Source organism: Perognathus longimembris, chromosome 19, assembly GCF_023159225.1.
Source record: "Perognathus longimembris pacificus isolate PPM17 chromosome 19, ASM2315922v1, whole genome shotgun sequence".
NCBI classification, from domain to species: domain Eukaryota; kingdom Metazoa; phylum Chordata; class Mammalia; order Rodentia; family Heteromyidae; genus Perognathus; species Perognathus longimembris.
The window spans coordinates 42,301,850-42,315,611 of NC_063179.1; the positions used below are offsets into that span (position 1 = coordinate 42,301,850).

General features: G+C 42.9%; 1 protein-coding gene across 1 annotated transcript in view; it reads right to left on the bottom strand.

Annotated features, from left to right (window-relative positions):
- The window catches only part of Arhgef28 (Rho guanine nucleotide exchange factor 28), a 216,730-nt gene that overhangs the window by 157,760 nt on the left and 45,208 nt on the right, over positions 1 to 13,762 (bottom strand). Inside the window, exons 3-4 of the mRNA XM_048368428.1 lie at positions 13,342 to 13,635; positions 639 to 822 (exon numbers count right to left, since the gene is read on the bottom strand). Coding sequence (XP_048224385.1) covers positions 639 to 822; positions 13,342 to 13,635 — 478 coding nt within the window. The remainder of the gene's footprint in view (positions 1 to 638; positions 823 to 13,341; positions 13,636 to 13,762) is intronic.

The following is a 13,762-nucleotide window of genomic DNA, read 5'->3' on the forward strand; positions in this document are numbered from 1 at the left end:
GTAAAACAAATATGTCCCCCAGATTTCAAGTGATTTAGAAGGAAGACATATATGAAACAATGGCCACATTGTGATTAATACTGTAAATAATCATAAGGGGGAAAAAAAAGTGTGAACAGGGTGCTGGTGGCTCCTACCTGTAATCCTTGCTACTCAGGAAGCTGAGATCAGAGGATCCTGGTTCAAAGCAAGCCTGAGCAGGAAAGTCCATGAGACTCTCATCTCCAGTTAACCATAGAAAGCCAGTAGTAGAATTGTGGCTCAAGGGGTAGAGCACTAGCCTTGAACACAGAAGCTCAGGGACAGCACCCAAGCCCAGAGTTCAAGCCCCAGGACTGGCGGGGGAAAAAAACATGTCCGGAAGTGACATTTAAGCTGAAACCTGTTAGGGTTAGGCTATTAGATGTCTACTTTCTTTTTGCACTACTTCCCCTATGGAATCTTTTCAGATATTTTCTCCCTGTTTCTCCCCTATGGAAGCTAACACTGAATGTACATCTGTATTGTTTACAGAGAAGAGAACTCATCGTAAAAACATAAACCATGGTTGGGCTATGCTTTGTTTCTATTTTCCCGCAATGCTCACCAAACTTTGTAGAAACCAGTGAAGAAAGAAACTATGAAGCAGCAGCACTCACTTTGTGATGTCTTCCACCAGCGTGGAATGTCCACTATGGGAAGCTAAGTCTAATGGCGTGGCACCTTCTTCATTGGGTAAAGCCAAGGCCTGTGCTCCCCCAGGGAGGTCCAAGAGGAAGCAGGAAAGCTTGGTCAGGCCCCATCTCATAGCCAGGTGTAGAAGAGTTTCTCTGGGTAGAGACACTGAAGGAAAAGGGGGAAAAAGTGCTATTAGTTTCCCCACACGTGAAGTTTGTTTCACACATTTTATCAGAGACAATGTATTTAGGCCTAATATAAATGTTGGAACCGGAAGGAACCCAAAGCATCTAACTCAAGCACCTTCCACTAAATGCAGAGAGGTCCAGGGATTTGACCCAAAGTCAGGGAGCCAGAAAACGCTAGAGTCAGGTCTGCTCATCCCCAAAACCATATTCTTTCCATCAGCTATGCTAAACATTGCCATCACCTGTAAGGAAGTGTGCAAGAAGGTCGCACAAGCTTACTGTCCACATTACCATAACTTTACACATCTGCTGTCTTCATTAGCATAAACTTTCTAGACATAGCAGCTTCCTCTGTCCAGAAAACTCAAGATGACATACTTCCTCAAACCTCCCCAGCAGTATTTTGTCTTCTGCTAGTTCTCTGAGATTGTTCCAGTATTATAAAATCACTCCAATGCTTTGCAACAAGCTAGGCTTTGGCCCTTTGTCAATGCCTGGGACAGAGGACTCCTGATTGCTGTGTGTCTTGGTTTCCACTGTGGTATTTGCTGTTCGGTATTGTGATGAGTTCATAGCTGTATTACTGTACTGGCTGACAGGTTCTAGAAGGGCATTTATTCCTAACACCTAGCAGAGTGCCCAGTAATACTTACAACTACAAAGTATTCATGGAATTGAACTGTAACTGACTGTTAAAAATCTCAATTATTTGTGCTTACCCAAATTACCTCATTTGTATCGAATTTGTTTATCATGTTCCTATTGTAATGGCCCAGTGCCTGGAGCATAGGTGAGCCATGAAGACATTGTGTAAATATGTAAGAGAAAAAAATTTGTCTCTGTTGAAAAAGTTAGGCTGGAACTAAATGTGGTGTCCTGTGCCTGTGGCTGCAGCATGCAACAGGTTGATGCTGGAGGAATGCAAGCCCAAGAATTTGAGACCAGCCTGGGCAGTGTAGCAAGAACCAATCTAAATAAACAAATAAAGGCTCGGCATCCTTTTGTATTAACTCCACACTTTCAAAAAAATAAGCCAACAACTGAACTTGAAAATCCCAGTATGAATGATCTGCTACAGTGAGGATGCAGTGGAAACCTGAGCCCTACGTAAGCAAGTACAGGTAGCTAGTGTCACTGGGTGTGTTTGCAACCTGAGTCAGACAAAGCCATATCACATGCATGCAATGAAAGACGCAAGAAGGCAGGGCCTTCCTTCTCTTCTACCCTTTAGTGTCAGCAGGGGGTGGAGAGCAACAGACAGGATGAAGGAGGCCCAGTGAGATTGTTTTCAGAAGCAAAGAGGGGGATGAAGGAGCGTGATAAAGGGGTGAGTTTGGTCAGGATATGTTGTATGCATGTATGGAAATGTCACATATCCCCCAAGTACAACATATGCTACTAAAATCTTTTTTTTTTTAAATGAACCATCAGTATTTGGCTGTGCTGCTATATGAGGCACCTATCATTCTTATTCTGCCTCAAATATCTCTTGAGTAAAATCTGAGAAGAGAAACTACGTAAATTATGTACCAAGACATCAAAGACAAAAATGTCTTTTTCTCCCACCCAAACTTGGTGTCCACGAGGCCACAAGTTTTCAATTCTGTTGCCTTCGTTAGCATAACTTCACTATACCCAGCGACTCTTGCCCCGGCAGGTGACTGGCTGTTCATCTCAGGAATTTCCCTAACACTTCAGTAGGAACCATCCACAGACAATATAGAAAGAGCCTCAATCCAATCGGAAACTATAGCATAACCCTCACCCAATCCTAACCAGGCTCTTCTCCCAGCCTGCCTTTGCCCACTGAAGCCACCACTGCTGCTAGTGTCAGATAAAAGGTCTCTAGTAGGGACTGGGAATATGGCCTAGTGGCAAGAGTGCTCACCTCGCATACACGAAGCCCTGCGTTCGATTCCCCAGCACCACATATATAGAAAATGGCCAGAAGTGGCACTGCGGCTCAAGTGGCAGAGTGCTAGCCTTGAGCAAAAAGAAGCCAGGGACAGTGCTCAGGCCCTGAGTCCAAGGCCCAGGACTGGCAAAAAAAAAAAAAAAAAAAAGGTCTCTAGTAAACCAAACATCAATTCCAATCTTGCCTCCACAAGGATGGAATTTCTAAGTCATAGATCCCAACCTGAATTGATGTAAAATATCATGTAGCTGTCCACACTGCAATTTTCTTCCAAGAAAAGTAAAATCAAATAGGATCCTCTACATCCTTTGTGTTCTCTTTCAGTATAATAGCATTGGTAAAGGCAAACATGAGATCCGAAATTTAGATGTTGCTTCTAACTGTACTCCTGAATGATCTCAACTACACCAAAACTGAGGCGCCATAGACTGTTCAAGTGACCAACAGAGGGAGAGCAGGAGATGCTGTTTCCTCTACCAGCAAAGCTTTCCAGATCTATCCTATTAGTCTCAGTTCCCTGAAAGCATAATCACTCAGACACAGAAAGAGCTTAATAGACTATGTCATTCAATAAGCCACTCCTATTATAACCCAACAAAAACCCAGACAAGGAAGGACGTTCAAGTTCAAGTTCTCCTCACTCCACAGAGCATCAGCCTGGTGGCCTAGCAAACAAAGGGTGCTCAAGAAAGATCCAGCTCCTAAGAGTAGCCAGCTCTGCCTTGACTTAATGGTAATAAAGATGTATGTTTAAAAAAAAACAATGTGGAGATGGGAATGTGGCTTAGCGGTACAATGCTTGCCTAGCATGCATGAAGGCCTGGGTTCGATTCCTCAGCACCACATAAACAGAAAAGGCAGGAAGTGGCGCTGTGGCTCAAATGGCAGAGTGCTAGCCTTGAGCAAAAAGAAGCTCAGGGACAGTGCTCAAGCCCTGAGTTCAAGACACAGGAATGGCAAAGAAAAAAAAGTGAACACCAAAGAGAATTCCAGACCACCTGAGAGCCCCACTAGGGAGTTTGATGGTTACTAAAGGAAAGTGGTTTGAGACGCAGGAATGCAGATCAAGTGGTACAGCACTTGCCTAGCAATCAGCGCCACAAAAAGCTCCCCAAAATTTATTTCATTTTGTTTTGTATTTCTCGTCAGTCCATATTTGGAACCATTATACAGAAATACCATTCAATTAGTAAGTGTTCCAAGCAGAAGGAATGAAAAATGAACTTGTCAGTGTAAATTCAGTTAGAACAAATGTATCTCTCTGTGGAGGGGAGGATATTTTTTTTTATTTGTTTTGTTTTTGTTGCCTGTCCTGGGGCGTGTACTCGGGGGCCTGAGCACTGTCCCTGGCTTCCTTTTGCTCAAGGCTAGCACTCTGCCACTTGAGCCACAGCGCCACTTCCGGCTTTTTGCCACATATGTGGTGCTGAGGAATTGAACCCAGGGCCTCATGTGTACGAGGCGAGCACTTTACCACTAGGCCATATTCCCAGCCCCAACGGGAAGGTATTTATAGGAGAGAAGACTATAAGATCTCTGATCAGTTTCCTGGCTGGGCTTGAAGTGAAACTACCATCATAGATTTGAGAATGACGTTGGCAACACATGGTAAGTATGCACATTTTCTGTTTGTCAATGACACAGTGAAACTGCAATGTATTTTCATTTGTCTCCCAAACAACACAGGGTTTCTAGAGAGTTAACAGTGGGGTTGTCTGAAAACAGCTTACCTGTGGTATGGTGGGTGCCCAGTAGGCTGTCAACAAGTATCTACTGGATGAGCGAATGCTGTGCTGGAGTCATAGCCTTGTAGAAATATTAGCAAATGAGAGAGAAATATGGATTGTGTGGGCCAGAAAAGAGGTCTGGCATACGTGTGGTTTAGAATACCTAATGAGCAGCTGCCTGCCCAGGGCACAGGATCACAGGGTATTTTTCTTGACAGAACATCTGGTATATTGCACTGATGTAATTATATTGTGACCTAGGTTGACAGCTAACTCCCTTCGATCATGTTCTTAAATTACAACCAGGGGAAAAACTGCTTTCCAACAAACCACCTGCCTATTTACTGCATATTTATTATAATTTTCATATCTAAAAGATCAGGCAAGGCTGGGAATGTGGCTTTGCGGTACAGTGCTTGCCTAACATGCATAAAGCCCTGGGTTCGATTCCTTAGCACCACATATATAGAAAAAGCTGGAAGAGGTGCTGTGGCTCAAATGGTAGAGTGCTAGCCTTGAGCCAAAAGCTGAGGGACAGTGCTCAGGCCCTGAGTCTAAGCCCCAGGACTAGCAAAGGAAAAAAAAAAAAAAAAGATCAGACAAAGACAAATGCATTCAACTATTAAATCCCCATAACATTGGAGCCTTGTCTCGCATCATTTACAGTGTGTGTGTGTGTGTGTGTGTGTGTGTGTGTGTGTGTGTGTGTGTGTCTGCTCCTAGAACTTGAACTTGGGGCCTGGGTGTAGTCTCTGAGCTTTCTTTTTCACTCAAGGTTACCACTCTATCACTTTATCCACAGCTCCATTTCCAGCTTTTTGGTGGTTAATTGGAGAGTCTCACTGACTTTCCTTCCAGGGCTGGCTTTGAACCACAATCCTCAGATCTCAAACTGTTAGTGACTAGGTTAATAGGCATGAGCCACCCCAACCCAGAAATTTTCTTTATTTTTTTTTTTTGTCACTCATGGGGCTTGAACCCAGGGCCAGTGCTCTACCACTTCGAGGCACAGCGCCACTTCTGTGGTTTTCTGGTGGTTAATTGGAGATAAGTCTCATGGCCTTTGCTGCTGGGCCTGGCTTTGAACTGTGACCCTCAGATCTCAGCCTCCCAAAAAGCTTGGATTACGCATGAGCCACCAGCACCCAGCACAATGTTCAATTATTTTATTTCACACAAAAATAACTCTTCAAAATGAGTTCTACTTTGACTTCCAAAGCCACATTCATACTCCTATAGGTCTCAGTTTATACATCTAAGTCATTCAGTAAGCAAACATTGAGTGTGACCACAACCAGCTCTCTTTTGTTCAGAATAAAATAAAAGTTTGGCCTAAAACTATCTGGCCTATAAGAAAGTAGCCTGCAAGTTAAATCAATTCAATCTAAACGATGTATCATGATTCGGAAGCTTAAAGATAGGTACAAAATACCAAACACATAATGAGCAAAATGTAAAGACAACGAAACAAAAACACTAGCAAAAATGTACCTGGAAGCAGGGACCCAGGGGCTCATGCCTGCCATCCAGAGCCTCGGAAGGCTGAAACCTGGAGATCAGGGTTCCAGGATCCGGGCAAGAAAATCCAGGAGACTCATCTCCAATCGACCACCAGAAATGGACCATTCAAGTACTAGCCTTGAGTGGAAGAGCTCAAGGACAGCACTCTGGCCCTGAGTTCAAGCCCCATGATTTACAGGGGTGGGGGAAGTACATGAAAATTTGGCATAAACATTATACGCCCCCCCCAAAAAAAACGTGCATTTTTGCTAATAATTTTTGTTTCATTGGGTGTTTTTTTCCTTTTTGTTCATTTTACTTTTTTGCTTAGTGACTTCGGTTTAAAATTAGAAATTTAAATATTACTTGTGGACTGTGTAGTAAACAAGAAAAAACTGAACATTTCAATGACTTGATAACTTTACAGATAATAATCTGTTAAAATAAATTTTAGTTTAATTGCTGTGTGTGTGTGTGCGAGAGAGAGAGAGAGAGAGAGAGAGAGAGAGAGAGAGAGAGAGAGAGAGAGAGAGAGAGAACTAGAGCTTGAAACCAGGGCCTGGTCTGTGTCCCTTAGAATTCTCACTCAAGGTTGAGACACAGCTTCACTTCTGACTTTTTGCTAGTTAACTGGAGAATAAGTGACTTACTGCTTTACTACATGGGCTGGCTTTGAACCGTGATCCTCAGATCTAGCCTCATGAATAACTAGGATTATCGGTGTGCGTCACCAGTTCCCACCTTGTGAGTGGATTTTATATAGATAGACACTTCTCAGACTTGTCCTTACAGTATACATTCTGCAGCTCGTAAATCAGTTCCCTAACTTCTGGATTCAGATTTAAATCTATTATGGTGTTATTTTCAATTTCCTATGCATAGTCTTAATCTGATCTTCAGAATCAATAAGTTATTTAATTCTCTAATCAACAAGTTATTTAATTCTCTAAGCTATCACCACTGGATCCTACCAGTCTCACCTATTGATCCACTTTAGGAACAGCTCTCCAACCAATCAAATGTTCATAGACTAAGAAGCAGCCTCCCTAATTAAACAAATGAGTTCTGCGAGTTGTCTGTTTAAGCCCAAGAAAAGATTAAGCTGACGAAAAGTTGGCCAAACCTTGAGTTTTCTACTGTGTATAAAATGACATACAATGACCAGACAGAGTGAAACTTTTTAAACCTTATAAATATAACAGATGAAACTTGGTTTGCTTAAAGATTTTAGTATTTTCCCATGAGATTGAGTCACTTTTACAAAACCACATCCTATCATGGTTTTTGGTTAGTACAATAAAGAAGCCCATGTATTTCATAAGAAACAGGAAACAAAAGAAGAAGAATATCTGCCTGCAAGAAGGAAGACAAGAAGAATGTCTGCCCATAAGGAGATTTCGATCACATAAACTACATAACGAACCGCACCATAATAAAAGGGTCTAATTCATTTTCCAAAAGAGTAATTTACTCTGGAAAATAAAATCTTGAACCATTCAATTTGCTATATATGAGTGTATAAGCATAGTATAAACATATGTCAAAATATTCTATATATGATGCTAAAAAAGAACAAAGTGGATTTTTCTTCACCCAGTCGAAAGCCATGCCCACAATGAGCTGCAGGTCTCCCTGGGCTGCGTTCAGAGGACAACACCATCAGTCCTGATAGCACGCGGGCCCCTGGGTTCTCTCTGCACACAGCAGCCAGCCGCTGGCAAGGCCGGCTTGCTTACTGGCTACATCAGACTCCAGAGAAAACCAACACAGGGAAGTCGTTCCCTTGAGCAGGAAGTAAAGGCCGTCAACCCAAACGCCATCTGATTATCAACCCATAAAATACCAGACTATTTCATCCTTAATGAACCCAATCGTCCACATTATGCCAACCTCTAAGGGATTGTATCTGTGTCCCATACGCTCTCAGACAGAACACTGAAAACTAAAAAGTGGTAAAACTGTACCTGATAATTATATTCCAAATCAATGTGGTGCTGCAAATGAGGGATACTGAAATCACGCAAAAACTTTCATGATGAAAGCAAGTTCACAGAAGGAATGGGCTGAATTTTACAAAACAGAAATCCAGTTTTGTGAACGGCCTGAAAATGAATCAAACCTGGGATACTTCCTTCCTGCAAACTTAGAATGAATTATGCTGCATTGTGACTCTCACTCAGCCCAGGACAAAAGGAGGCTTGCCAGATAGTTGTCTGCTCAGACTCTGGCCTTTCCCAGGACTCCAGACCGCCCTAATAACTCATAACAGTTAAACAGGGCGGAAGGTAAAGTATGTATCACGAAATACAAGAGAATGCACAACATTTTCACAGTAAGACTTCAGACTCTTATCACACAAAATCTGATAAGATTTTCTTTTCATACCAAAATTAACAGCCAATAATAACTGTAACCCAAAGAAATTATAAATAGAAAACAAATAATTTTTAATAACGGTAATAAATGAAGCTTTTAAATCGTTTTTGGATAAATACTAAAACAAATATTTGCTGAACAGTATGGAAGTTCCTTTAAAAAATTAAAAATAGGAGCACCATATGATCCAGCAATCCCACATCTGGGTATACAGTATATCCAAAGAAAATGAAGTCAATATATCAAAGAGACATCTGAACTCTCATATTCATCACAACACTAGTCACAATAGATAAGTGATTGAAATGCCCACAGTACTCATCAATTGATGAATGGATAAAGAAAATGTGACACATATACTCGCTAGAATATTACCATTATGGCAACATGAACAGAATTGGAGATTATTATATTCAGTTTTATGGCAGACACAGAAAGAAACATACCGTACGAGCTCATTCATATGTGGAGTCTCAGAAATAGAGACATGGCTGCCAAAGGCTAGTGAGAAAAGGAAGATGGAAGTTGATCAATGATTACTGTTATGGTTGGATAGAAGAAAGAAATTGTGATGTGCGATTACACAATCATGTAGCTACAGATAATAATGTATTGTACATTTCTCTTTTTTTATTTTATTTTTTTCTGACCAATCTGACAACCTCCCATATCACAGGCAAAAATAATTAGGTAGGAGGGGCTAGACTAGCGGTGATATGTAGAAAATAGTCACAGAAGTCCCTTCTTGGGTTGGTGGTCCGCTGGATCATAAATGGTTCCTGTAAGTATGTTGGATATGGCCCCTGGCTTAAGTGCTATCTTCAAAACTAGAGAGCACTCAGCAATGAGCAATGTTTTTAAGGATGCTTAGAAAAAAATGATAAGTAGTCAGTGATGAGAGGCCATCTGAATGAGGAATGATTCTGTCTACTTAGTGTTAAGACTCCACAGACCACCTCTGATAGGCCTTGAAATATAGTGGCTCCTAGCTGATTGTAGAGCGGGAAGTGGGACAAGCCCCAAGAGAGAGCATGTAGCTTAGGGAAAATGCTGACAAACCGCCAGCCCTACTACAAACACAAAGCACCGACTAGCCTGTTGGTTCCACAAAGGTATGGCTTATATCTGGGGATACAACCATGAATTACACAGACATGGCCTTGACTTCTGTAGCGCTTGTAATTTGAGTTACGGTACAGAAAAAGAATCTGCATTGATTTCTTTAAGGAATTTGATTTATTATTAGTCAGAAACTTGATTAGACTTAAGATTTCTCTTAATCCTCACAGCCAACATTAGGACTGTTGGGCTGGGAATATGGCCTAGTGGTACAGTGCTTGCCTCCTACACATGAAGCCCTGGGTTCAATTCCCCAGCACCACATATACAGAAAATGGCCAGAAGTGGCGCTGTGGCTCAAGTGGCAGAGTGCTAGCCTTGAGCAAAAAGAAGCCAGGGACAGTGCTCAGGCCCTGAGTCCAAGGCCCAGGACAGGCCAAAAAAACAACAACAACAACAACAACATTAGGACTGTTGGTGAGTTAGGATTCAAAACCACCGAGACAGGCTACCTATGTAACGCATGTCCCCATGTAACGTATGTCCCTGTGTAACGCATGTCCCTGTAACCCGGCTGGGGGCCATGGAGTAATGAAGGGCAAGATGCTCTTGTGCCTTTTGTGGGTCTGGGGAGTCAGGAATTTCGGAAATAGTAATCTTTTCACATAGTCTTCATTCCTTAAACGTGACGAAGAGTTGAGTACTGATGGAGTATCATGTATTTTAGGTACTTAAATGTCACAAGAGTAAATATGAGGGCCACATTCTTTTTCTAATTAATCTTTTTTTTTTTTTTTTTGCTGGTCCTAGGACTTGAACTCCGGGCCTGGGCTCTGTCCCTGAGCTCCTCTTTGCTTAAGAATAGCACTCTACTATTTGAACCACAGTGCCACTTATGGGTCTTTCTGTAATTAATCGGAGATAAGAGTCTCACTGACTTTCCTGCCTGGGCTGGCTTCAAACCAGGATTCTCAGATCTCAGTCTCCTGAGTAGCTAGGATGACAGGCGTGAGCCACCAGCACCCGGCTCTAATCCATCTTAAGAGCTGCGTGCTCTGGTTGTTCTGTGGAGTCACTAAAGATGACATGGAAATTCTTCTGTAGGCTCTCCCAGAGTGTAATTTTTTCATTTAATTTTTCTTTTTGTACCAGTACTGGAGATTGAACGTAGGGCCTGAGTGCTTTGCCTTAGCTATTTTGTTCAAGGCTGGGAGTCTACCACTTCAGCCACAGCTCTACTTCCAACTTTTTGGAAGATAAGAGTCTCATGGAGGGGCTGGGAATATGGCCTAGTGGTACAGTGCTTGCCTCCTACACATGAAGCCCTGGGTTCGATTCCCCAGCACCACATAAACAGAAAAAGCCAGAAGGGGCGCTGTGGCTCAAGTGGCAGAGTGCTAGCCTTGAGCAAAAAGAAGCCAGGGACAGTGCTCAGGCCCTGAGTCCAAGGCCCAGGACTGGCAAACAACAAAACTTTGTCTCAAAAATTTTAACACACTTTAAATATATTTTTTAAGAAGAAAGAATTAGTAAGAAAGAAACTCTTTTCCACTAATGCCACTATCACTAATATAATGTAAACTCGTTTCATTACTACAGTCTAGCTACCTGTAAGACAAAGAAAACTTACTAACAAACGTGTACCAGCAAAAGATGTCCTAGCATGTAAGAGATTCTGAATGGCTATGATTATAACTCTCCTAAATTAAGAGGCAAGTACAAAAAGAACAAATCCAAATAGTTCAAAATTAGCAAGACTCTGGGCTGGGAATATGGCCTAGTGGCAAGAGTGCCTGCTTCATATACATGAGGCCCTGGGTTCGATTCCCCAGCACCACATATACAGAAAAGGCCAGAAGTGGCGCTGTGGCTCAAGTGGCAGAGTGCTAGCCTTAAGCAAAAAGAAGCCAGGGACAGTGCTCAGGCCCTGAGTCCAAGGCCCAGGACTGGCCAAAAAAAAAAAAAAAAATAGCAAGACTCCACCAAATGGCTTTGAATAGATGAGCCAAAATACATGTACACAAAGGTGTACACATGCATTGGGAAATCTGACACAGCCCAGTTGATCTCCGGCATCTCCACACGTGCTTCCCCAGGTGAGGGCTGGACAGGTGGATGAAGAAATATAAACACATGGTGAACTGAATCCTACCTCCTGATGTAGCCAGAAGTCCTAAGGTGAGATTTAGCTTGAAATGTGGGTGCTAACCTTACTCCTTGCCATTAATGTTGTAAACAGGCTATGTTATAAGTTGAGACAGCAGGAAATGTAACACGAATTATATGTCAACACATAACACATCCTGTTTGTCACATAACAGACATCATATGTATATATATATATATGAGCTATGGAGCGTGTACCCTTAGACCTTCAAGGATCACTGTGGCAATCACCCTCTCTCTCTCATATCCATTGGCTAGAGACAATGATCAGAACAAATATACCGTATGCCTATCAATCACATACCCCGTAGCAAAGAGCAACCCACAGACTCAACTATAGCTCAGCGCTGAACAGCACTTGTGACTTCTCTAGCTGAGGTTTTAACAAAAATAAAAACACTCTCAAGTACCCAAGGGAATTTTAGTATAATTCTGATTAAATGAATGAAACAAATAGTCTCTTTCACTGTGGTCAATGGCTCTGTGATTGTATTTACTAGGTGTTATACCTTTTAACCTATAGTAGTGCATTTAATCTTACCTATGATCAAATTTAAGCTGACATATAAGTCATAGCCAAAATTTATCAGCAAGGAAAAACTCTCAAACATCCTCCAGCCACGAAGCTATGGCCACGAGGCCAGTACAGAAAAACAGCAATCATATAGACTGTGCTCAGTGAAAACAACAGCTGTATTGTATATAAAACTGCGTAAGCTGTAATCACCACGGGCAGCACGTGCTGAATGGTTTGGTTTCATGCCTCACAGGGGCCTAGGGCAGCATCTAAAGATCGGTTCACACACATCCCAAACTGTTGGTGTTAAACATTCATTCTGCCTCCAACAACTCCAAAAGTTAGTGTACATATAATATACAGAAATTATAAGTGTTTAAGGAAATAGAAATGCTAATTACACTGGTTTGCCCCTTATAAATTGTATATACATATGGAATTATCACTACCCCGTAAGTAAATGCAATAATGTATCAATTCTTTTTATTTTGGGGTGTGCATGCATGTACGTGTGTGTGTACGTGTGTGCCCGCATGTGTGTGTGCGTGTGCGTGCGCGTGCACTGGGCCAAGAGTTTGAACTCAGGGCCTGGCCACTGTAACTGAGCTCTTTTGCTCAAGGTTGGCAAAAGTTGCTCTACCACCCGGGCCACAGCTCCACTTCTGGCTTTTTTTTTTGGTAGTTCATTGGAGATAAGAGTCTCACAGACTTTCCTGCACAGGCTGGCCTTGAACCATGACCCTCAGTCTCCTGAGTAGCTAGGGTTACAGGCGTGAGCCACCAGCACCCAGCTGTAAAGTCATTTTTTTTTTTAAGACAAATGTAATACAAATGTTCTTGGTGACATTTTTAACAATGCTAGTTCGTTGGTTACATTAATTTTTTCCCATGGGCACATTTCCATTTCTTCTAAAAGAAGAAAAAGAGAGAATAAAAGAAAGTAGAGCTAGGGGAAGAATTGCTGTAGCCCAACATTTCTGGCTCAAGAGCTCATCACCAAGAACAGTTCTTTCTTCCCCCTTGAGGCAAAACCTTTGCCTCCATCTGCCCACACCCCTGAGGGCAGGACAGAATCAGCCAGCCCAGACAACTGCTTTGAGGACCTCAAGGAAAACACCCAAATCAGAGCATGGCTCCCAGAAAAGGTGGGCAGAAAGACCCACCCAGAGAAGCGGACGAAAACTGTCTGACCTTGACCTACAGAGCACAGGTCAGAGCTTTCTCATGCAGACCCACCTTCTAGTGAAGAAGCTCCTAGCACAGTCCACCCCCGAGGCAGCTCCATTTGGGTCAGCGCCAGCACCAGCTCCTCATCCAAGGCCGGCAGTGCTCCCACAGACAGGGCAAAGGGCGTGAGGAGGGTCTGGTGGCTACAGGCCGTGAGGCGGTCCGCCTGAGTGACCAGCAGCCGAGCCAGCCTGCAGGCCATGTTGTCTACGTAGGTCACGGAGCCAGAGTCCATGGTCACGGGGGAGTAACCCTCGGAGCACAGGCACGCAGACACCATCACTGTTTCCTGAAGCTGGTGGCCTGGACGAGAAGAGAGTGAACAGGTCAGCCCAAGTCTGGAGAGCGCAGAGGACGGTCATCGCCAAGCTAACACTGAGGACCCCTGGGGTAGACAGCACTCTCCCAGAGGACAGGGAGATAAAAGAGC